General features: G+C 44.9%; 1 protein-coding gene, 1 long non-coding RNA gene and 1 other non-coding gene across 7 annotated transcripts in view; 1 reads left to right on the forward strand and 2 right to left on the reverse strand.

The window, feature by feature from the left end:
- The window catches only part of RNF41 (ring finger protein 41), a 29,492-nt gene extending 13,161 nt beyond the window's left edge, over nt 1-16,331 (forward strand). For 4 of the 5 annotated variants that reach the window (XM_061416864.1, XM_061416863.1, XM_061416865.1 and 1 more), the window contains 5 exons: nt 6,414-6,526; nt 10,089-10,360; nt 11,058-11,193; nt 11,563-11,666; nt 12,417-13,738. In XM_061416864.1, the coding sequence (XP_061272848.1) occupies nt 6,437-6,526; nt 10,089-10,360; nt 11,058-11,193; nt 11,563-11,666; nt 12,417-12,768 (954 nt within the window). In that variant the 5' untranslated portion in view covers nt 6,414-6,436 and the 3' untranslated portion in view covers nt 12,769-13,738. Of the gene's footprint in view, nt 1-6,413; nt 6,527-10,088; nt 10,361-11,057; nt 11,194-11,562; nt 11,667-12,416 lie in introns of all 5 variants that reach the window. The other variant, XM_061416862.1, reaches the window with a different exon arrangement.
- On the reverse strand, nt 13,601-24,206 carry LOC133247720 (uncharacterized). The gene is made up of 2 exons (XR_009736472.1): nt 23,178-24,206; nt 13,601-22,999 (listed from the first exon to the last, which is right to left on the reverse strand). It is a non-coding gene; the product is annotated as an uncharacterized LOC133247720 (long non-coding RNA).
- Nucleotides 23,398-23,479, reverse strand: TRNAS-CGA (transfer RNA serine (anticodon CGA)). The gene has a single exon. It is a non-coding gene; the product is annotated as a tRNA-Ser (tRNA).
- Nucleotides 24,207-24,266: the final 60 nt, after the last annotated feature.

Genomic DNA, 24,266 nt, shown 5'->3' on the forward strand with positions numbered 1-24,266 from the left:
GATATATGGGATCTTTGGAAGTCTGAAATTGTCAAAGTAAAAAAAACCTGTAAATTTATGCCAACAAAAATCCTTCAGGCACTCCCATAACTTTCAGGTTTATTCTAACCCTACTATAGTATCCTAGGGTCTTCATTACTCTTAATTTAAACCATCCCTCTTTAAGCTTCTAATGCTATATGCTGTCTCTTTGCTGTTGTTTGAACCAGGATTCTTTTGGTTGGAAGATACAGAAGCCCAACTCAAAGTAGCTTAAATAAAAAGAGGATACACAGGGTGTCTCACAGAAACCAAAGTTAGGAAGACAGCTGGATCTTGGGAACACACCTGCACTCTGATCTCAGGACTTGCTGCTCTCTTCCAGGCCTTTCTCACTGTGTTCATCTCAGTCTTTTCTTTCCCTCTGTAGATTTGTCTTCTTCAGTGAACATGGCACACAGAGAAAGAGCAACTCATCTTGCTTGATGCCAAATTCAAATTCTCAGAGATACGATATGTTGGCCCTGATTGGGTTGCATGCTCACCCTTGGCCCAGTCAGGTGCAGCCTAGGGTAAGGTCTCTGTACTAGTGGGGCAGCTTCTCTGGGAGCCATGTGGATGAGAGAGAGGGAGTAGAATTCCTGGAGCCAACAATGCCATGGTGTGCACTACAGCTGTCAGTAATGAAGGGCCACAGAACAGGGACCCTGCACTGCTCTCTCTCGGCTCTCTCACCACCATCCTCATTGTTCAGTGAGTCACAATAAGGAGAATCACAAGGGGCCTTTGTTCTGGGTTTTACATTTCACTTTATGATGTCTTTAATATCACCTTTCATGTACTCACTCTGATCCATTACTGTTGATAGATTATTCAAAAGAATGTTGACATAGGAACAGAAGGTCAGAGGTCTGAGGAGAGACAAATATATGGCTATCCCCACTTTTTTTTTAAACTTTTTATTTATATTTAGAGTACTCTTGAGAGTCCCTTGGACTGCAAGGAGATCCAACCAGTCCATTCTGAAGGAGATCAGCCCTGGGATTTCTTTGGAAGGAATGATGCTAAAGCTGAAACTCCAGTACTTTGGCCACCTCATGTGAAGAGTTGACTCATTGGAAAAGACTCTGATGCTGGGAGGGATTGGGGGCAGGAGGAGAAGGGGATGACAGAGGATGAGATGGCTGGATGGCATCACCGACTCGATGGACATGAGTTTGGGTGAACTCCGGGAGTTGGTGATGGACAGGGAGGCCTGGCGTGCTGTGATTCATGGGGTCGCAAAGATTCGGACACGACTGAGCGACTGATCTGAACTGAACTGGTAGTTGATTAATGATGTTGTGATAGTTTCAGGTGCACAGCAAAGGTACTCAGTCACATGTATACATGTATCCAATCTCCCGCAAAACTCCCCTCCCATCCAGCCTGCCATATAACATTGAGCAGTGTTTCCTGTGCTATACAGGTCCTTATTGGTTATCCTTCTTAAATATAGCAGTATGTACATGTTGATTCCAAACTCCCTAGCTTTCCCTTCCTTCCATTGTTTCCCCTGACAACCGTAAGTTCGTTCTTTAAGTCTGTGAGTCTATTTCTGTTTTGTAAATAAGTTCATTTGTATCATTTCTTTTTAGATTCCACATATAAGGAATAGTCACGTGGTATTTCTTCCTCTCTGACTTCACTCAGTATGACAGTCTCTAGTTCACCCATGTTGCTGCAAATGGCATTGTTTCCCTTTTTATGGCTGAGTAATATTCCATTGAATACATGTATCACATCTTCTTTACCTATTCCTCTGTCAGTGGGTATTTAGGTTGCTTCCATGGGTCGGCTATTGTAAACAGTGCTGCAGTGAACATTGAGGTGCATGTATCCTTTCGGACCATGTTTTTCTCTGGGTATATGCCCAGGAGTGGGACTGCAGGGTCATATAGTAGCTCTGTTTTTAGTGGAATTTTTTTAATACTCTTCTTTAAAAACTTTTATTTATTTACTTACTTTTGGCTGTGCTAGGTCTTTGTTGCTGTGAGAGCTTTTCTCTAGTTGCATCGAGCAGGGGCTACTGTCCAGTTGAGGTGCCAGGCTTCTCCTTGCAGTGGTTTCTCTTGTTGCAAAACATGGGCTCCAGGGGCACAAGCTTCAGTAGTTTTGGCGCGTGGGCTCAGTGGTTGCAGCTCACAGGCTTTAGAGCGCAGGCTCAGTAGTTGTGGCACATGGGCTTATTTGCTCTAGGGCATGTGGGATCTTCCTGGATCAGGGATCAAACCCGTGTCTGCTGCATAGGCAAGGCAGGTGTATTCTTTACCACTGAGCCACCGTGGAAGCCCTATTTTTAGTTTTTAAGGAGCCTTTATATACTGTTCTCCACAGTGGCTGTACCAATTTACCTTCCCACCAACAGTGTGGGAGGGTTCCCTTCTCTCCATGGATATCCCCGTCTTAGAGGAAGATAGCCAGACCAAGGTAGTTTAGAGTGACAATTTCAGAGGCATTGTTAGTATATAGATCCTAGAAGTGGAGGAACAGGAATGCAGAGAAATGGTGGTGATAGAGGTCAGTGTAATTGTACCAATGTCATGGGGTATCATTGTTCCTATATAAAATGGGTAAAGGAAGCTGAGTGGTTCCAAAGTGAGCCTTGTGATTTATCTCCATTAGCCTACTATATTAGTTAGGATCTTGTCTGATTAAAGAGACAAAAACCCAGCTCAAACCAGCCTACACATAATAGGGAATTTACTGGCTCATGTAACTTATGTTCAGAAAGTGACTGTGGCTTCAAACATGGCTGAATCTAGGCCCTCAAATGATTTCATTTAATTTTATTTCTCAGCTCTGCTTTCTTTATTGTGGTGTCATTTTTGTTTTTTTGGCTGAGCTCTGTAGCATGTGGGATTTTAGTTTCACAACCAGGGATTGAACCTGTGCCCCCTGCAGTGGAAGTGCAGAGCCCTAACCACTGGACCACCAGGAAATTCCCAATTATGGTGTCATTCTATAAGTAGGCTCTCCTCATTAATGGCAGGGCTGGTCACTGACCACTCTGAGTTGTACATCCTACCAGCTATACAAACTCCTTGAGAGTCCCAGGCATTTCTCTTATTGTCCTGGGTTGGGTCACATGTCCATTAGGAACCAGGATATGATTCCTAAAGGAAACCTGTGATGCTGTTTACAGAAAATGGGATGGTAGGTAGGCAGAAATACATGTCCACTATACTCTGTTTGCTGGGAAGCTCCTAGTTAAAGCAACATTAAGTCACACCAATATTTTATGTTTTGTTAAGAACTGTAGCTTGGTATTAAATTGGATGTAACTTACGAGTTCCTACTCTCAAGGAATTTTTAATCAAGTAGTAGAAATTAAATGTGTACGTAAATAGGGAATTAAACTACCACACAGTTGCACTCATCTCACACGCTAGCAAAGTAATGCTCAAAATTCTCCAAGCCAGGTGTCAACAGTATGTGAACCGTGAACTTCCAGATGTTCAAGCTGGATTTAGAAAAGGCAGAGGAACCAGAGATCAAATTGCCAACATCCGTTGGATCATCGAAAAAGCAAGAGAGTTCCAGAAAAACATCTACTTCTGCTTTCTTGACTATGCCAAAGCCTTTGACTGTGTGGATCACATCACAACAAACTGGAAAATTCTTAAAGAGATGGGAATACCAGACCGCTTGACCTGCCTCCTGAGAAATCTGTATGCAGGTCAAGAAGCAACAGTTAGGACTGGACACGGAACAAAATACTGGTTCCAAATCGGGAAAGGAGTATGTCAAGGCTGTTATATTGTCACCCTGCTTATTTAGATTATATACAGAGTACATCATGAGAAATGCTGGACTGGATGAAGCACAAGCTGGAATCAAGTTTGCCAGGAGAAGTATCAATAACCTCAGATATGCAGATGACACCACCCTTATGGCAGAAAGTGAAGAAAAACTAAAAAGCCTCCTGATGAAAGTGAAAGAGGAGAGTGAAGAAGTTGGCTTAAAGCTCAACATTCAGAAAACTAAGATCATGGCATCTGGTCCCATCACTTCATGGCAAATAGATGGGGAAACAGTGGAAACAGTGACAGACTTTATCTTTGGGGGCTCCAAAATCACTGCAGATGGTGACTGCAGCCATGAAATTAAAAGATGCTTGCTCCTTGGAAGAAAAATTATGACCAACCTAGACAGCATATTAAAAAGCAGAGACACTACTTTGCCAGTCAAAGCTATGGTTTTTCCAGTAGTCACGTATGGATGTGAGAGTTGGACTGTGAAGAAAGCTGAGTGCCGAAGAATTGAAGCTTTTGAGCTATGGTGTTGGAGAAGACGCTTGAGAGTCCCTTGGACTGCAAGGAGATCTAACCAGTCCATCCTAAAGGAAATCAGTCCTGAATATTCATTGGACGGACTGATGTTAAAGCTGAAACTCCAATACTTTGGCCACCTGATGTGAAGAACTGACTCATTTGAAAAGACCCTAATGCTGGGAAAGATTGAAGGTGGGAGGAGAAGGGGATGACAGGATGAGATGGTTGAATGGCATCACCGACTCAATGGACATGAGTTTGAGTAAACTCTGGGAGTTGGTGATGGACAGGAAGGCCTGGCGTGCTGCAGTCCATGGGGTTGCAAAGAGTCAGACATGATTGAGTGACTGAACTGTACTGAACTCCCTGGCCGTCCAGTGGTTAGGGCCCCTGGTGAGGAACTAAGATGCTGCATGGCACAGTCAAAAAAAAAAAAAAGATGTGTATATAAATAATGGTTACTCTTGTGTATTGAGTGCCTAGTATGTGCCAGCAAACACCATGCTAAATGTTTTTCATGCATTGTTTCTTACTTATACCCATTTCATCTATTTAAAAAGCAATTTAGGCTTAGGAAGTGTACATGGCCTGCCCAAGGTCACCCAGCTAATGAGTAGTAGAACTAGGGATATAAATCCAGTCAGTCTTAACTCAATCCAGTGCTGTACTTTAGCTTGTACTTGACCTAGCAAGGCCTCTCTGTGTCCATTTCATTCCCCATCCTTTTAATTTCAATTTTTATTTGTTTATCTTTGAGCCACACAGCTTCAGGGATCTTGGTTCCCCGACCTGGGATCAAACCTGGGCCACCACAGTGAAAATGCCAAGTCCTACCACTGGATGCCAGGGAAATCCCCCATTCCACACTCTTGTAAATTGAACAGCATAATTCTAAATTTCTGAGAACTTCATGATTGACGTAGCTCATCTTTTTCAGGACATCACAGTTTGATGGGGTCTGTAGATTATCTACCCTTATATCAGGTGCCCATCCTTGCTCCATTTAGCCCACTGGTTGGATGTCCACAGGGGAGTTTCAGTTACTGTTCAGTGACGTCTTATTTGGGGCTTCCCCAGTGGCTCAGTGGTAAAGAATCTGCCTGCAATGCAGGAGACACAGTTTTGATCCCTGGGTCAGGAAGATCCCCTAGGAGAAGGAAATGGCAACCCACTCCAGTATTCTTGCCTGGGAAAAAAAATCCCATGAACTGAGGAGCCTCGTGGGCTACAGTCCATGACCTAGCAACTAAGCATGCACACACAGTCTTATTTAGGTTGGATCTTTAGGAGCCCAAGGAAGGGGTGTGGCAGCCTAGCTGCTCTTTGAGTGTTCTCTTTCTTGAACTTCCCTCCCATTACCATCACCTAAATTCAGACTCTCACCGTTTGTCTCCTGCCTAGATGTTCTTCCTGTCTCTAATCTCAGCCCGGTTTACAGAGTGATTCTAAAAGAGAACTTTTATCATCGTTCCTTTTAAAGTCTTTCATTGGTTCCCTGTAGCCTTCAAGGTGAAGTCCCAATTCCTTATGTAAGACTCCCCATGGCCTGGCCCTTGCTTGCCTTTCCAGCCTTGTATTTTGACACTCCCTGTCTTGCACCCTTCAAATCAGCTTTTTTCTGAATCACTTATAGTTCCCTGAACTCATCATATATCTCCTCCTACTTCTGGGCCTTTAAATACACTATCTCGTATGCCTAAAACCCTAATGTCCCACCCTGCTCAGGCTCCCCCACTCTCCCGCACCCCCACCCCACCCCCCACCCCTGCAACCTAGCTAACTACTTGTTTGTCCTGCTAGTGTCCTGGAAAACTTCTCAGCCTCCCTCTCCTTTCAGCCTGGGTTAGGTATCCAAATTTATTGCCATCGTAATGCCATGTTTAACCTGAGAGCATTTATCATTTCATATTTTAAGTGTATGTTTATATAAAATCCTTTGATTCTCCCATTAGAATTAAATTTCTTGAGTCAGCTTCCCCTACTGCCCCACAAATGACTGGCATGTAGTAAGCTCTCAATAAATATTTATTGGACAAATGAATGGGTCTTGGCAGTGAGATAAAGTTGGAAATACCTGTATTCTTCTGACTTGGCCTCTCTTTCCTCTGTTGTTCCTTCCAGGACCTGGGTTTCAGTGATGAGACATGGGGTATGATGTAACCCGTTTCCAGGGGGATGTTGACGAAGACCTTATCTGTCCTATTTGCAGTGGAGTCTTGGAGGAGCCAGTCCAGGTGAGTCGGGTTGATGGCAGGTTTGGTGAGGCAACAGATGGCAGTGGAGCTAATTAGAAAACATTCATAGGAAATGGGGCCAACGGGGAAGTCACTGTTCAGGCTCCCACTCCCCACATTCCTGACACACGCAGACTAGAGGTTTGGGGCACAGGAGCGGTGGTGGCGACAAGACCCTGATTTGAAGGGTGCAAGAGAAGGAGTGTCAAAATACAAAATACAATACTCTGGAATAGGGCCTTCCAGAGTCTGTCTAGAGGCGGACACCGCAGAAGTGTAGCTCGTTCAGATTTTCTTCGGAGGTGAGGTTTTCATGCTGTAAAATGGTCAGCTATTTGTTTCTGTCCTCTTGACAATAGCTTGGTAGCTTGTTTTTCTCTTCAGGGGCTCTAACTAGGTTCCATCTTCCTTTCCATGACTGAACTTCTGGATTCTCCTAGTAAGTTCTCTCTGCCTTTTCATGACGGAGTGTCTCAGGTTATCAGCCTGCTGCTGCTAAGTCGCTTCAGTCATGTCCGACCCTGTGCGACCCCATAGACGGCAGCCCACCAGGCTCCCCCGTCCCTGGGATTCTCCAGGCAAGAACACTGGAGTGGGTTGCCATTTCCTTCTCCAATGCGTGAAAGTGAAAAGTGACAGTGAAGTCACTCAGTCGTGTCCGACTCTTAGCGACCCCATGGACTGCAGCCCACCAGGCTCCTCCGTCCATGGCAAGAGTACTGGAGTGGGGTGCCATTGCCTTCTTCTATCAGCCTGAGGGCCTGCCTACTGTTTAACAGATAGGAAGTGGGGAGCTGTATGAACTGATCTAGTTTCTTCCTAGGATTTATTGGGGGGGAAAAAATTTTTAATGCAGCCATGTACTCTGGATTGTGATATGAAAGCTGCCACCTTCACTAGGTCATTTCTTTACCAGCCTTGAGAGACCAAAGATAATTGTGTCTTCCTGGGGCAAGTATGAGGAGAAGCTCATGATTACCAGGCAAGTATAATGAACGAGGTGAATTCTTAACAGTTGTATTCATGGGACATCATTCTGTATGGTCCTTATTGCCTGTACTCTGTAAATACCAATTAATCCTCTGCCGCTCCTCTGGCTAGGTGGAGATAATTCCATGTTCCAAACCCAGACACCAGTCAATGAGGGCTTTCGGCCCTTCCCCCACTCACTGCTTATACAACTCCCTGAGGCTCCCCTTGATTCTTGGAGTTTATTCTTACTCTCCAATTGTCAGCTACCCAAAGGAACACAGATGACTGAACTGAATGAAAATCAGAATGCATTCCAGTGGCAGCAAGCCCTGGCCCTATCCTCTGCCTTTGCAGTGTGCTGCCAGGTGGCGCTAGTGGTAAAGAACCTACCTGCCAGTGCAGGAGACATAAGAGATGTAGGTTCGATCCCTGGGTCGGGAAGATCCCTTGGAAAGGGAAATGGTAACCCACTCCAGTATTCTTGCCTGGGAAATCCCATGGACGCAGAGGAGCCTGGTGGACTACAGTCCATAGGGTTGCAGAGTCAGACATGGCTGAAGCGACTTAGCACGCATGCATGCCATTAGAAGCGGATTGGCTGGGTGTGGAGCAGGCTCTCCTGGTGGTGTCAAGAGGTCATGGGGTGTGTCAGTTCCCTCTCCACCCTGGTAGGGCCTTGTCTGTTTTCTGGCACCGTCATTTGAGGTGAGTCACATGTGGAGAAATCAGTGGCAGTTAGTGACTATCTGAGACAGAACATCCTCCCCCACCCACTCAGGCTTTACCATCTGAGGAGCAAGCCAGGTTAATAGACCCATTTCCAAGGACAGAAAGCTTCTGCTAGGGCTGCTCATTTCCCTACATCATTTTTTAAAAATAGATAATAAATTCATATGGTTTAGAAATCAAAACAGTAGAAAAAGATGTATGGTGAAAAGTCTTAATTCATCTTTGTCCCAGTCCACCTAATCCCCTCATCAATAGCCATTTCTATTAATTTGGTATCCTTCCAGTGTGTATGGGGGCAGATACAAGCAAGTGTGAATGTACACATATATTTGCCTACCTTTCTTACACAAAGGTAGCACCTTCTATATACTTCTGCAGGGGTGGCAGGTTTAGATAGAAAGGTCATGAAAGAGGTTCAACTGAGCTGAGATCAGAATGATAAGGGGCCAGCAAAGGGGAGCAGCAAAAGCAAGAGACAGGAATGAGCAGGGTGGGATGAGGAACAGAGAGAAAGCCAGAAGGGCCTGAAGTCACACCATGCTGGGAGCATGGTGTGAAGAGAGGCACAGGGCCAGATCAAACAGAATTTTTAAGTCCTGGGCAGGACTTTGGATTTATTTTAGGTGTAATGGGAAACCATTGTAAAATTTTAAACAGGTGAGGAATATGATCCAGTTTGCATTTCTAAACGATCACTCCAGGTGCTGAATATAGGCTGGATTATAAAGGGGCAAGGTGGAAGTAGGAAGGCCAGTTAGAAGACATGATAATTTAGATGAGAGGTGATCGCTTGAACTGGGTTAGTGGTAGTACAGACGGAGAAAAGTGGACACACTTAGGATTTTTTTAGAGATAGGGTCTAAGATTTTAAAAAGAATCAAATATTATGTCTTTCAGTGAAAAATAAAAATGTAGTGACAGTTGGATTAATGATATTGATAATGACTTATTTTCTTATGAAGCCTTTGTATGTTACAGTCTGTGAACATTTTGAAGGCAGAAACTGTCTTACCTTTTTTTAACTTAACCATGTAGCAAAATGTTTGGCTCATAAAAAGCACTCGGCGTCATTCATCCATTCATCAATATCTAGTAAGTTCCCGCTCTGTCTGTCCCATGCTGGAGGCCAGAGAATCCTCTCACTTTGCATTATCAAGGACGTAGGCTGAAATGTGATCTTTATGAAACTGAAGAGAATGTGATTCTACAAAAATCTAGACCTGTTTTGGAGCATAGGCATTGCTCCTTGGGACTCAGGGCAACACCTCAGGTTGGGCCTCATAACATAAGAACTTGGGGGAGCTCCCTGGTGGTCTAGTGGTTAAGGATTTGGCACTTTCACCATCGTGGCCCAAGTTCAATCCTTTTTGGGGAACTGAGGTCTCGCAGCCAAAAAAAATGAACTTCTGCCAGTGAGTCTCTGCCCCCCTCCCCCCAACGCATCCCTCAGGACCCATATCAGATTCTGTCCTGTCCATAAATACCTGCCCTGATTGACCTAGACTGGAAAGATCTCACCCTCCTCTGGATTTCTTTGGCCAATTATTGTCTATTTGTAATCCAGTTGGCATTTAATAATTGACCACCTTATGTCTCTCGCTCACTGTCCTGGAATGTTATTTATAGTTCTTATTGTTATATAACTTTTTACTTGTCTTATGTCACAATCCATTTGGAATCTTGAGCACAGGAAACATATCTGAAGCCTTACCCATCGTAGATCTCACCGTTGCTGTGACCCCAGGGACCTCTGGCCCTGGAAGCTGCGCAGCGGCTTGATAGGCTTTGCAGAGTTATCGTCCCCAGGCTCTTAGCTCTGGCTAATTCTTTTGTGTCCCTTCTGCCCTGCTTTCGCTTCCAGGCGCCTCACTGTGAGCATGCTTTCTGCAATGCCTGCATCACCCAGTGGTTCTCTCAGCAGCAGACGTGTCCGGTGGACCGGAGCGTTGTGACGGTCGCCCACCTGCGCCCAGTACCTCGGATCATGCGGAACATGCTGTCAAAGCTGCAGATTGCCTGCGACAACGCTGTGTTTGGCTGCAGTGCTATCGTCCGGCTTGACAACCTCATGTCTCACCTCAGTGACTGTGAGCACAACCCCAAACGGCCTGTGACCTGTGAACAGGGCTGCGGGTAAGAGTCCTGCCTTTCTTCTACCCACAGAGAGGGGCCTTCCCGTTTATACCTGTCTGTGGACCTCCCACTCCCTGCTGAAGAGGTCTCCTGTGTGCATAGGCAAGGAGCGCTCTTGGCCTCCCTGGCTCCCTGCTCTAGGATCTGTTTCGTGCTGCTTTCCGAGCTACGATCTTTGTCCTCTTGCTTTAGTAAGAGAAGGGAGACAGTGATTCAGCAATCTGTGTGATACCACTAAAGACTGATTTATTTTATTCCTCCCTTTTGTCCAGTACTGCTTCTCTTTGTCAGATTCACTGCTCTAATTTCCAGGCCTCTCATATTACCTCTGGTCCTATTTTGTCTTTCTTTGGGGTGTAAAATATTTGGTTAATTCCTGATAGCTGGGGCTTTGAATCTAGGGCTTCTCAGAAGGAATGAGTCCACAGGCAGAATCTGCAGGAGGAACGCAGAGCCACGTGGGAGATAAAACACTGTCTCGAAGAAGGAAAGAGGCCCAGAGGAAGAAGACAGCAAAGGGATATGGTGGGTGGGGGAGCTGGGGAGAAGGAAGTGAAGGCAATAAACAAGAGAATGTTAGAAATGAATGAATGTTAGTAATTTCCGGTAGAAAAAAGCCCTCTCAGCAGATACCTGCCTGTGCCCACTTATCTTATTGAACGCTCCTGTCATGTTCTTTTCCCACCCTGGGTGGCAGCCTGGAGATGCCCAAAGATGAGCTGCCAAACCACAACTGTATTAAGCACCTGCGCTCAGTGGTACAGCAGCAGCAGACACGGATTGCAGAGCTGGAAAAGACCTCAGCGGAACACAAACACCAGCTGGCGGAGCAGGTAGGGCCTGGAGAACACAGAGTGTGTGCCTATGGGTGACAGGCATGGATGTGAGCAGCGGATCTGTGCCTGTGCTTGTGAGCCTGGTCAGTGGATACTCTGCCTGTGAATAGCAGCAAATCAGACTGGAGCTCTTCTTGTTCCTCATTATCCCATCAGTGGCATTCATTTATTTACCATTTATCAAATGCCTTCCCTTGAAGGCACTTTGCTAAGAACTGAGGGTACAGCTGGGATTGATACCGTCGTATCCCTGTCTTTATGAAGCTTCCAGTCTGGTTGTTCCTCAGACCTCTCGATTTCCTTCATTTTGTCTTTCATCTATTGTCTGTCTTAACCATTATCCCTTGTTCTCCTTCTCTCCGACAGAAGCGAGACATTCAGCTGCTCAAGGCATACATGCGTGCAATTCGCAGTGTCAATCCCAACCTTCAGAACCTGGAAGAGACCATTGAGTACAATGAGATTCTAGAGTGAGTGTTATTCGGGATGTGGAATCACTCATTCCATGTCCTGGTACTGAGCCCTGAGGAGAGAAGAGCAGGGAAGTGGCAAAGTAAGAAGAGGGCTGGGCTGGGGCTGCTGCTCCTCAGATGCTGGGATGAAGAACAAGAGGCAGAGGAGACGGGGATCACCTTCAGCCCCAGTAGAGGGTAGATGGAAGGGAAAGCTTAGCCAAGAGTTAGGTGGGTACCCACATGCACAAAACGCTGTGTTAAAATATTGTCCCTGTCTTCAGGGAGTTTACAATTCAGAGAAGAGAGTGCAAAAATCCAGGAAAGTGATCTAAAGTGTGGCAAAAACAAGTGAAGTCTAAGATCCCTTTCAGTTCTGGAGTTCTACATAGTTCATAGACTAAACTGAGTGAGTCAGTCTATACAGTGCTGCATGGGACACAGAATAGAGGAATAATTGCTTCATTCGGTATTCATTTTTGTTGAATACTTACTACTTCCCAGGCACCATGTGCTAAGTATTGGAATTTTCAGGAGAAACAACAGGAACCTTACACTTGTGGGGTTTAATCTGGTGAGGAACACGTGGTGACACTCAGATGGGACCACCTAGGGAAAGATCTGGAGTTTCTGAACCAATGATGGAAGGAAAAAAGGAGGAATTGGGTTAGGCTGAGCGCAGAGCAGGCAGTCGTTACTATTAGGAGGAAAGCCAGTGCAGAGAAAGGGGCTGACCTTCACTGACCCCCTCCAACTCCCTCCACACAGGTGGGTGAACTCCCTGCAGCCTGCACGAGTGACCCGCTGGGGCGGCATGATCTCCACCCCTGACGCTGTGCTCCAGGCTGTCATCAAGCGCTCCCTGGTGGAGAGTGGCTGTCCTGCCTCTATTGTCAATGAGCTGATCGAAAACGCCCACGAGCGGAGCTGGCCCCAGGGTCTGGCCACGTTAGAGACAAGACAGATGAACCGGCGTTACTATGAGAACTACGTGGCCAAGCGCATCCCTGGCAAGCAGGCTGTTGTTGTGATGGCCTGTGAGAACCAGCACATGGGTGACGACATGGTGCAGGAACCTGGGCTCGTCATGATCTTTGCGCATGGCGTGGAAGAGATATAGGAGATCTTGATGGGCTCTCTGGAAGAGATGAAGATCTGAAGATCCAGTTACTCCAGCAGCAGGGCCCCAAGTCCTCCCCACTTTTCTTAATACCGTGGCTTACCCTGGAGCCACACGTGTCCCAGCTGTGCCACCACTGAGGGGGACCACAGAGCACTCTGCTCAGCCTTTTAGGTGGGAAACCCAGATTCCCTCCTTTTGTCTAATTTTTTCCCCCAAGATGTCTGTAAATTTTTCACCTGATTGGGAAAGTCCCCATCTCTATTTCTGTTTTCCTGCCTAGGGTCCCTGGTTCCAGATATTTTCAGAAAGCACAAAGATACTCATTTTAGGTAGAGGATCAGGATGGAGTGAGGAATCTCTAACTGTTCCCCTCCTCCAAAACCTGGGACTCCAGATGAGGCAGGTCTGTTGACTCTGAACAGCATTTAGAGGGCAGCTGTGGGGAGCAGACATCCTGAAGAAATGGTAGAGTGGAACAAAAGCCTAGAAATAAATAATGAGGCCAGTAGGCCATCGCTGGTGGCCCTTAAGGGAAGACTGGACCTCGGTGCCAAGCAATACCCACCAGGCCACTTAAAGGTGTGGGCTCCTGCCGGGCCTGCGGGTGTACAGTTGGGGATGCCGAATATTTTCAGATGAGCTCTCCTTTCCTACACTTTATCATGGCTAGGCAATGACAGGGTTGGGGGTGAGGGGTTAGTCTCCTGGGGTGAATGTGCTCAGCAAGAAGCAGGTTGCTGGCTTCTGCTGCAGTCGGGTGGGTGCTGCCTTTGTGGCACGGGCCATAATAGCCCCCTAGACCCCTCGCCAGCCCTGTGATTGTAACTAGTTATTTTGGTAACTTTCTTTCACTCTTTCCCTCCCACTTTTTTTTTTTTTTTAAAGAAAGGCCTGATTATGGCTACCCCACTTTTCTAGCCCAGCCATGTTGTTGGCAATTTAATTTATTTACCTTTTTTTTTTTTTTTTTAAGAAAGGAAAAAGAAAAAAAAGTTAACAAAACAGAAAACTTTTCTTTTGCTGTTCCTGTTGTGGGGATTTTTGGATAGGGTGGGACAGGGCTGGGGTCTTTTATATTTTTCCTTTTCAGCACAACCTTTGGCTTTAATATAGGAAGGGCCATGGGAGCCCCTGGCTGAACTGAAGCCTACCCCAAGCCTCCATAACCCGTCTAGGATGAGGCGCTTCCTCTATTCCAGTGATGGATGTGACCGTCCAGCATCACTGACTATGCCCTAGAGAACTGTGCTCCCAGCCTCACCAGGGTCTCATGGTAAAACTCTGGATTTAATTTTGAAGAAATCCTACCCGCCACCAGCCCTACCCTAACACCCAGTTTCCTTGGAGATATATAGCTGGGTTCTAAGCTTCACCAGGCAAGACGGGATGGAAATCCTGTCACTGAGTACAGGCTGTGTTGTCTCACCCATACCCGCCATGGGCTTCAGCTCCATTTCAAGCTGCCCAGGGCATTCCTTCATCCCTGGGGTGGCCAGCAGAGTAAGAGAAGGGGAGGGGTAGTGGGTGTGATTATCTTAATATGCAGGTGAGAGAGGGGCTAGAGGAAGATGGCCATAGGACAGCTTGGAGTTTTATCCCAGGCCAGCTTGCTGTGGGTCTGGTAGTTGGGTCATGGCTCCACTGGGACTGTGGGGAGGAGAGGGACACAGCTTGAAGGCGGTGAGGAACAGTCATATGTTCCAGCTCCGGGACGTTGTGCTCAGGAATTTGAAAACGCTGCTATACTTAGTCTGGTTACTACATTTCTTCCACTCCCCTCTGCCCCTGCCTGCCTTACCCAGGCCCACACCCTCCTGTTATCACCTTCAGATGGAGCCAGGAAGCTCAGTCAAGGCTTCCCTACCCTTTGCACTAGTGTCTCTGCAGGTCGCTGGTTGTGTTATACATGTGCTGTTTCATGGTATTGACTGCACTAATAATAAATCTTTTACTCAGCTCTCTGAATTCTTAATTCATATCACTCCCCTCCTGGAGGTTCTCCTCTGCTTTGGCCTTTCTCTACCTTAATTCCCTGACTTCTTCCTTGCTCTGTAACCAACTCTTGTCTTTGGGCTGACCTCTGTTTTAGGAGGTCTGTGTGGAAGGAGTGTACCCTCCTACGCCCTTCCCTCCTGTCTCCTGTTCTGTAGAGCTGAAGCGCTCTTGCTAGTGATCTGGACTGTGTTATTTTCAGAGTTTTCCTTTGCTGCAAATCCATGTCTTCCCAAGGTGCTCTGGGATTTGGGGACACTTTCTGTAGACCATATGCAAGTACCTTTCCCCTTGTCCCACAAACACCTTTGCTTTGGAATCTGGGATTCCATGGCAGGCAGAGAAACCTCCACCTAACCAAAAAAGTAAACATGAGGAAAGGAACCTGGAACGACTGCCTGCTGTGATTGTCAAACCCGATAAACCCTTCTGTAGGCGTTTACTGCCACTTTCCCTATCATGAGAAAAAAAATCTTTTACCACAGTACTGTATTTTAAATTTGTTGAGCATTTACTGTGCACCTAATATAAATCTAATAGTACTCTAGACACTTTAGAGGGGCAAAAAAAAGCATAAGAACACTCCTGTGCACATGGAATCTACTACACTTTCATATACACAAGATCTGATTAGAAGATGCTGATAAACACATCATGGTATAGACCACGAGTGGCAACATATATGCTCTAGTGACAGCAGTGCTTTTTTTAAGTTTCTTTAAAATAATGTTTGGAGAAGGCAATGGCACCCGAAAATTATGTTTAGAACCTGCTGCTCATTCTTTTGAATGTTATGAATGATGCCAAATCTTTTAGGGTAGGCCTGGTTTTTGGAAACAATACTCACTGAATGTCTATTTTGCAAGAACTCAACTAGGGTGGGGCTGGGGCTGGTGGTTCATATAGCAAAATGGCACCTACCTTCACAGAAGTTACTCCCCGATGGAGATAAATGTTCAATCAGTTCAGTTCAGTTGCTCAGTCATGTCCAACTCTGCAACCCCATGGACTGCAGCACACCAGGCTTCCCCATCCATCACCAACTCCTGGAGCTTGTTCAAATTCATGTCCATCGAGTTGGTGGTGCCATCCAACCATCTCATCTTCTGTCGTCCTCTACTCCTCCTGCCTTCAATCTTTCCCAGCATCAGAATATATAATAAGACATCATAAATGTGGGAAGTGGATCTTGCCACAAGCAGTATGTGAGCAGAGTGAAGATAAAGCCCTGGGTTCCAGGAAAGACTTTTCCGGGAGACATGGTATCTTGTTCTACATCAGAGGTTAGGACGTGGTATATTGTTCTAGATCAGAGGTTGGCAAACTACAACTTGTATCTTGCTGCCTGATTTTGGAAAAAAAAGTTGTACTGGAACACAGCCATGCCCATTTGTATTTATGTATATTGTCTCTGGCTGCTTTCAGATTACAGCAGTAGAGCTGAGTACCTGCCATAGAACTATGGCAAAACCTAAAATGTGTGCTACTTTGTCCTTTATAGAAAATGTGCCAACCTATTTTAAGGTCAGGAGAACGGGCAGGGAAGTAAAGAGCGCTGCTTGTTTTAATTTTTTGTTTTTGTTTTTTTTTTTAGTATATGCCTTTGAAAAATCAGAATTTTTCTGCATTGTCAAAATAACAAATGCTTAAAATTAACAATGTATCCTTAATCTAATACAAGCTTATATTCACAGTTCCCCAATTGTCCTAAGAAAAATACTTTTAGAGCTGATTACTCTCCAACCTGGATCCAATCCAGGAACCATGTGGTTATACCAGGTTATGTGTTTTAACTCTGTCTGGATTCCTTAAACAACCTCTTTTTGGTAACATTAATTTGTTGAAGAGAATAGGGTCAGTTGTCCAGAGAGTGGTCTTTTGAATTTGACTCCTTCTTGACAATGTCCTTTAACTTATTCTTCAAACCGCTATTTTTCCTAAACAAGATTAGACCTAGAGTCAGAGAGATTCTTTTTTTTTTTTTGTCATGCCATGTGGCTTGTGGGATCTTAGTTCCCCAACCTGAGATTGAACCCAGGCCCTCAGCTGTGAAAGTGTGGAGTCAGAGCCCTACCAGGGAATTCCCTGGAGTCAGACAGAGGGAAGTTAACCAGTTCTGGGAATAAAAGACATCTCAGGGGAGATGTTCTTTATGTTGTGTAACATTAGAACATAGGCCCAGTTGTCCCACTATTACCCTGATCTCTTCACTGTACACTTTCATCATTGAGAGGTTTTTGAAGCTGGCTAGGTGACAAATATGTGCCCTGAGAGAAGGGGCAGCTGTCAGTACAGATCTGATTGGTTACTGCTATACAAGAATAGAGACCCAACACTGCTCCTGACTTTTTTCAAAAACTTGTGGACATCCTAATGTTTATGCTAAATATCACAACTTTTAAATGTTGGCTCAATTTTTAAAATGTGGGCCAAAAAAAACATGGTTCACCAGTTTTCAACCTCTGTTTCAGGCTGAAATAATAGCATGAATAAAAACAATTGGAAGTGAAGGATATATTGAAGAAGGAGGAACGTGATCTGAAGCATAGAGTTTGTTGAAAGAAGTAATGGAAGACTAAAAATAATTTGGGGCTGATTCCTGGAAAGCATTGATATGGCAGGGAATTTGGACATTAGTTTTACAGATAAGTTCTTGAGAAGAGACGTGACTTGTAATTCATGGTTCTAGTGATGATAGAAAAACAATGAAAATTGGATGATAACATTAGTAAGCTTTGCACTAATTCACATGAGAGGATTAGAGCTTGAAATGACCAGGAAAGAGGACAGAGGAGGGGAGAAAAATCAACAGGTTAACTGACCTTGGTAACTGACTGGATTCACTCAGCCAAAATTTATAGCATAAGTATCAAGTGCTAGACTGGGTTCTGGGCATTTGAGATATACAAATAATTGTATATTCCTTGAAAGGAATTTGAAGCTTGGGTGACATACACTTGAACAAATAATGGGAAATACAGAATAGCATACTGCTAATATGTATGTTTAATGCAGTGGGACAATGAGGAGGAAAGGGGTCAACTCCCTACCCTACCCTGGTGGGATGCAGGAGGGAAGTCTTTCCAGGAATCACTAGAGCTGAGTTCCAAATAGGATCAGATATTGGCAGTGAGGAAAGGGACTAACAGTCAGATTGAGCATGTATTGTGAGTCATGAGCTAAATATTAAGCATCTAGTCATCCCAGCAGTTTTATAAAAAGATTATTATCATCATCACTTTCTATGTGGGGAAACTGAGACAAAGGACAAAGTTCATGTAGCTAATAATCAGAACTGGGGGACTTCCCGGGCAGTCCAGTGGTTAAGAATCAGCCTTCCAATGCAGGGGGCATGGGTTCAATCCCTGGTCAGGGAACTAAGATCCCACATGCTGTGGGTTGTGGCCAAATTTATTTTTTAAAAATCAGAACTAGGATTTGAACCCAGAATTCATTCCAGAGCCTGAGTTGCTAACCAGTGCACATAAAAAGGGACACTTAATTAAAGGTGAGTCACAGATAAAGACTGAGGTTTCTAGTCTGTGAGTGAGAGGACATGTCATTAACCTGAATAGCGAGGAGAAGATGATGAGCAGGTTTGAAGAATGAAGTAATGAGCTCATTTGGGGAAAAATGGGTTGGAAGTGCTTCCCCATAGAGGGGGTTGGCTAGAAAACAGAAATGTGGGTCTACAGCTTAAGAGCAAGAAGTTAGGGTTAAAGATGTGGATTTGGGAATTATCAAGAAATTCCAGGAATGATAGCAGCCACTAAAGGAGAGAACAGAAGGCTAAGAATTCTTTTGTGTGTGTGTGTGTGTGTCTAATCCTTATACTTTATTCCTAAATGAGCCAAATATGACTTTAGACAATTGAGAGGATTCTTGAGCATTACAAGCTATTGCTGCATTTGGACTCCAAGTTATGGGAAATTTGCCCAGCCTTTATATAAACTTTTAACTGAGACTCAGTAGGCCCAAACCGACAAGCTGGTTTGGTCCCCAGAGACACAAACGGCTTTTAAGGCTCTTCACACTGCTCTCTTACAGGCTCCAACTTTGAGCTTGTCCACAGGATCAGAGTTTAGTTTGTTACTGAAAAAAGGCTATGGCCACATTGCTTAAGGGTAATTGTTGCTATTGTTTTACTAATGCCTATAGCTCATAAGTTTACTAATGGGTGAAATTTTACTGTACTGACTTCTCATGATGTAAGTGGGATCTTAAACTCTAAAGTTCAGAGTGACAATGGCTCCATCTTTAAAGCTGCTATAACTCAAGGGATGTCAAAAGCTCTAGGAATAGAGTATCACACTGTTGCTTGAGACGCCAATCTTTCGAAAAAGTTGAAAAGGCTAATGACATTATTAAAAGACATCCATGTAAGCTAACTCAGGAAACACAAGACAGTTGGTTTACAGTTCTACCCGTAGCTTTAATGAGGGCTCGAACTACCCACTCCTCAAAAGAAGGGACTGTCTCTATGACAGACTGTTTTTGTGCACAGATATTGTCATAGATTCTGAAGCCTTAAAATTAACTATGTGACTCAGCGTTTAGTTTTTCAACAGACATTGCTGCTGCTGCTGCTGCTGCTGCTAAGTCACTTCAGTCGTGTCGGACTCTGCAACCCCATAGACGGCAGCCTCCCAGGCTCCTCCACCCATGGAATTTTCCAGGCAAGAGTACTGGAGTGGGTTGCCATTGCCTTCTCCATAAGGCTAAGAATTCGACCTTAGGGAATTCCAGAAGTAATCTGGAACAAAATCTGGAAAATAAGATGCATGATAAAGGTGGCTAATGCTTCAGCTTTTTTTTTTTTTAAGTAATTTTGAAGTAATCAATCATTTAAATGTGGCCCATAACCTAGCCATGAAGGAGCTCCAGAAATGTTCTGTGCAATGATAGCATTCCTGAAATAAGTGTAGGTTGAGATCATTTTGGCTCGGGTCCTCTAATTATTTGCTTTACTGGATAAACTACAGAGATCCAAGCCTTGTAACATCTGGAACAAGTTGACAAATTGGAAGGAGATAAGTTCCTGCATGTTCGATTTCCCCACATTAGCTTTTTAGTCACATAAAAGCAAATTTGATTAAGATCTAAGAATCTGCAGCTTAAAAAAAAAATCAGTATAGGGTAGAATTAGCTAGTCATTGGTTTTAAGGTGAGGAGACAGAAGGAACTTCACAAGAGAAAGAAGGAATGAGGCGGTGACTTAGACGTCCAACCCATTTAGATTGGGGCTATCTTACTGGAAGGACACAAGGATTAAAAAAATGGGTGGTTTAGGCAGGGCATACTGATAATAGGAGAATGTGTTTGAACAGATGGGGCACTGAAATTCCTAGATGAGATTAATTTGATGAAAGCAGTGTTTCAGAGATGTTTAAGTGGCGAAACTGGGGCACCTGGAAGGCCACTGTAACAGCGTGAAATAGGTGATATGATGGAGGAAGCAATGATTGATGAATGATGGATATGGCAGAAAAGAAAATGTCTGATGATTCTTAAGGTTGGAAACTAGATAGAATTGAGAGAAAGTATTAACAAATGAAAAAAGTTGAAAATGTGATTCAGGGAAGGAAGAAGTTTTGTGTTTTAGGTGACATTAGGTCAGCTATGCAGACATATAGGCAGCTAGAGATATGGGGCTTTCCTGGTGACTCAGCAGTAAAGAATCTGCCTGTCAAGCAAGAGATGCAGGTTCCAACCAGAAACCTCAGGTTGGAAAGACCCCTAGAGAAGGAAATGGCAACCCACTCCAGTACTCTTGCCTGGGAAATCCCATGGACAGAGGAGCCTGGCAGGCTACAGTCCTTGGGGTCACAAAAGAGTCAGACATAACTTAGCGACTAAACACCAAGGCAGCTTGAGATATAGGACCATGGTGTGGCTGAAAGTTCATGCTTGGAATAGTAGTTTGGGGTTTGTGGCTTGGGAGGAGAAGAGCAAAGCTTTTGTAGAACTTCACAGAAGAAGGGAGAAAATAGATGAGATGGAGAAATAGTGTTCTAAGAGAAAAGCAAGAATGTACAGTGTCTCTCAAGCCCAGTAAGAAATCAATGGCTTCAAACATAGCAAAGTTTTCTACCACAGGGTATTAAAGATAGCATGGAGCTAGAGGCAGAAGGTATAGATTTTAAAACAAAAAAAAGTAGAAAACAACATGGCGATTTGGAAGTGTCAAGTGAAGTCATTGTTTTGTTTGTCCTGAATTAATGAAGGATTGAATGAGTAGAGTAGGAGAATTTTAATCTGTTATGAAAGGCTATTCACGGAAGGTTCTTTAGGAGGTTGAAATGAGTGGGGCTTGCAAGCCAAGGTGCAGAAGTAACTTCAGGGCAGAAGAGCAAGGCCAAATATTGAATCAGAAACTAAAGAATTCCAGGGGGTAGAATATAATAAATATGTAAGAATAGTGAGAAAGGGATTATGAAACACAAAACAGAAGGACAGAAAGATAAGATTTGTTGGGATGGAAGGGTGAAGAAATTGTGATGGGCAATGGGGATGGTAAAATTTTGAAATTCTCTCTTGTGCATGACAGTTCAAAGTCTTGGCCTCTCACCTCCAACACTACAAGGGAAGCATTTGAGAATGGAAAGTAGTATCTGAGGTACCAAACAACCTCAACCAGCTTATTCTGGATCCAGATCCTCCATTTTGTAAACCATGAGGCCTCTTCTCCTCACAACATAGTTGTCTGCTGCCCTCTGCTGGTCAATTTTGATCTTGGCTCTTCAGATAATTAAATTTGAGAGCATGCGCAAAACCAGGACTTGGTAGGAAGCCCAGTACAGAACCTATTAGATTATATTCATTCAGTACATTTTTTTTTTAAATCACATCCATGTCTAAGGCCTAATAGAGGAAGTGCAAAAAAGAATAAAATACACAGTCCTAACTCTCAAGAAGCTCTCATGCAGTCCAGTCTGAGTGAAGATTAAAATATGTACACGTTAAAAAAAAATCCACATACTCAAAACGATTTTTTTTGAGTGGCTTAAATGTGCCAAGAGTGTATATTCTACAAGGGAAGAAAGATTTCACATAGTAAGATAAGGGAATAGGATATGTGAGTGACGAGTGGTTAGAGAAGACTTCCCAGGAGAACCAATATTTAATGGAGACTGAGAAGAAAGTGAGGATGAGAGATGATTTCAGGCAGAGAAAAGCATGAACACAGACAAATATTATACCAGGAACTAAAAGAATACCAGTGGATGAAATGTAGTGAATATGAAAGAATGGGGAGAAGAAAAAAAAAGGGACCATGATAGGGTTTAAGGTCCCTGGCCAGTGTGGATGCTTTAGATAATATCAGTGTGGATAGATCACAATGTAGATGCATTACATACATCAACACATGCAGTCCTCACATGAAGGCTCCAGCAAGGGGTGGGGGTCCAGCCTGCACTCACTTCTGAGAAAAGTAGACACAGTTGAGACTATTTAGGAGGTAGAATAAATATAACTTATTTTATTTTAATTAAAATTTGCAGAAGCACATAAAAGGAGATGCCTTGAATACAACCTAATGGATGGTAGTAGTAGACTGATAGGTTCTAGCTGTTGTAATCAAGAACCTCAAAGAGCAGGTAAAGAGACATGCTGGATGGAAAGTATGGGGGGATAGTGGTATGGTGGGGGGAGGCAGTGGCAAGGAAAAAACAGCATAAATGGAAAGAGCAGCATGAGATAGATATGAGATATCTCATATGCAAACAGAGTTTGCATACAGAGTTTGAAACTCTGCTTGCATATCTCATGAGACAGCATAAGAATGACAGAAAGGTGGGAAACTCCAAAAAATAAATGTGTAAAAAACTCTATGAATTACCTTTGGATCCCTGCCCTCTGGGGAATCTTCTTGGGAATGTGGCTGTGCAAGAAATCAAATACAAAGAGAACATCCTCAACAAGAATCCTAGATATTCCCCACAGTGAGAAACTGGCAAGAGGAAGAACCGGCTGAGGTTGAGTACAGGACGGTTGGAGAAGGATCAATTCCCTAGCTAGGAACTTGGAACACGGAGAATTTAGAACACTACCTGGCACATAATAAGAACATGATAAAAAGTGAGTTATCTTCGTACACTCTGGCTCCAGCCAGATTGGCAGTGTTGATGTTTCAATAGATTATTCCCCACAAGCTCTGTGATCCCTGAGACGTAGCACCTCAGGGAAATCCTTGTGAGAGAACGCCTTGTTTCCAGGATCTTCACGGTACAGAGACCTACAAGATGTGACGTCTGGTCATTAAATTCAGAGGTGCCCTTTTTATCTGGAGTTTGACTATTAAAAGCACAACTAGCATTCACATTCCCGAACAAAACTTAACCCTTCTTGAACCAAATCTTTTGCTACGCCCTCCCGAAAGAATGAAACAAGGCATGTCGAAACTGCTTGCAAACCTGAAGTTACAGAATTCTCTAAGTGCTTTGTATCCTAGCAGCCAATACAGTTGTACATAATTAAACGCTTCTTGTGGTCATCCTCAGCCCCTTTCTTCCCCCAAATCCAGGGGTGAGACCTTCTGGCTTCTGTTTCCGATACAGAAAGGGAATGGCACGAAAGACACGTGGAAGCCAAGAGGTTTCCTTCACACACACCCTGAAAGGGAAAAAAAGCGCCCGTCACGAACAGGATTCGAACCTGTGCGGGGAAACCCCATTGGATTTCGAGTCCAACGCCTTAACCACTCGGCCACCGTGACTTCCAAGATCGCCCTTCACAGAGCACTTACAGAAAGGGTCCGTACAACGACCCGGAGCGGCTGCTGGCAACGGGAAGTTGGGCCAAGCCCAAACACACAGCCTGTGACCTCCTCACATTCCGCTCCTTACCTCTGCCTCCACGCCGCTCAAAGGAAGAGAGTCGGGTGGATCGGGTGACCCAAGGAGGAAGGGTCTCCCGCCCCACAAAGATGAGGGTCTCAAGGAGCGCAAAGCTGTTTAGGAGGCATTGGCGAGGCCTGCAGAGGAAAGCAGTTGGAGAGGAGGGGCTGGGTCCCCGGGGTGGTGGCTAGGGGACCCCTGGGGTTAGGCCTGGGACAAGGCGTTAGGGGCGAGGGAGGCTCAGAAGGAGTTTAAACGGGGCACTTCTGGGGATGGATGAAAGGAAGAAACTTCTTGCGGAAACGGGTCCAGGGCTCCTCGGGATTAGGGGCTTTGTGGGGTTAAGAAATGTGTAAGGTGAGGACCACTGAGATCTGGGCTGGGGGCTCCTCAGGCGACCGGCATCCCCCTAGGGTAGGATAGAGAGGTACCCCACTCCCTCGGCTGAGAGGCAAGAAAAGACTTCAGGTCAGGTAAAGGGCGATCTCAGGGGAGTGTGCGCCCCCTCCAGGAAGCCGCTTCCTCCCTAGAGCTCCAGCCGCGGCCGCCGCCGCCGCCGCCAGGGAGGCCGCCAGGGTCGGCCCCGCGCCAGGCTCTTCGCCGCCACCGCGTCCGGCCGACCGGCAGGGGGCGCTGCGCGGGCCGGGGCCGGCCTAGGCGGCGGGA

Source organism: Bos javanicus, chromosome 5 (assembly GCF_032452875.1).
Source record: "Bos javanicus breed banteng chromosome 5, ARS-OSU_banteng_1.0, whole genome shotgun sequence".
In the NCBI taxonomy this organism is placed as follows: Eukaryota; Metazoa; Chordata; class Mammalia; order Artiodactyla; family Bovidae; genus Bos; species Bos javanicus.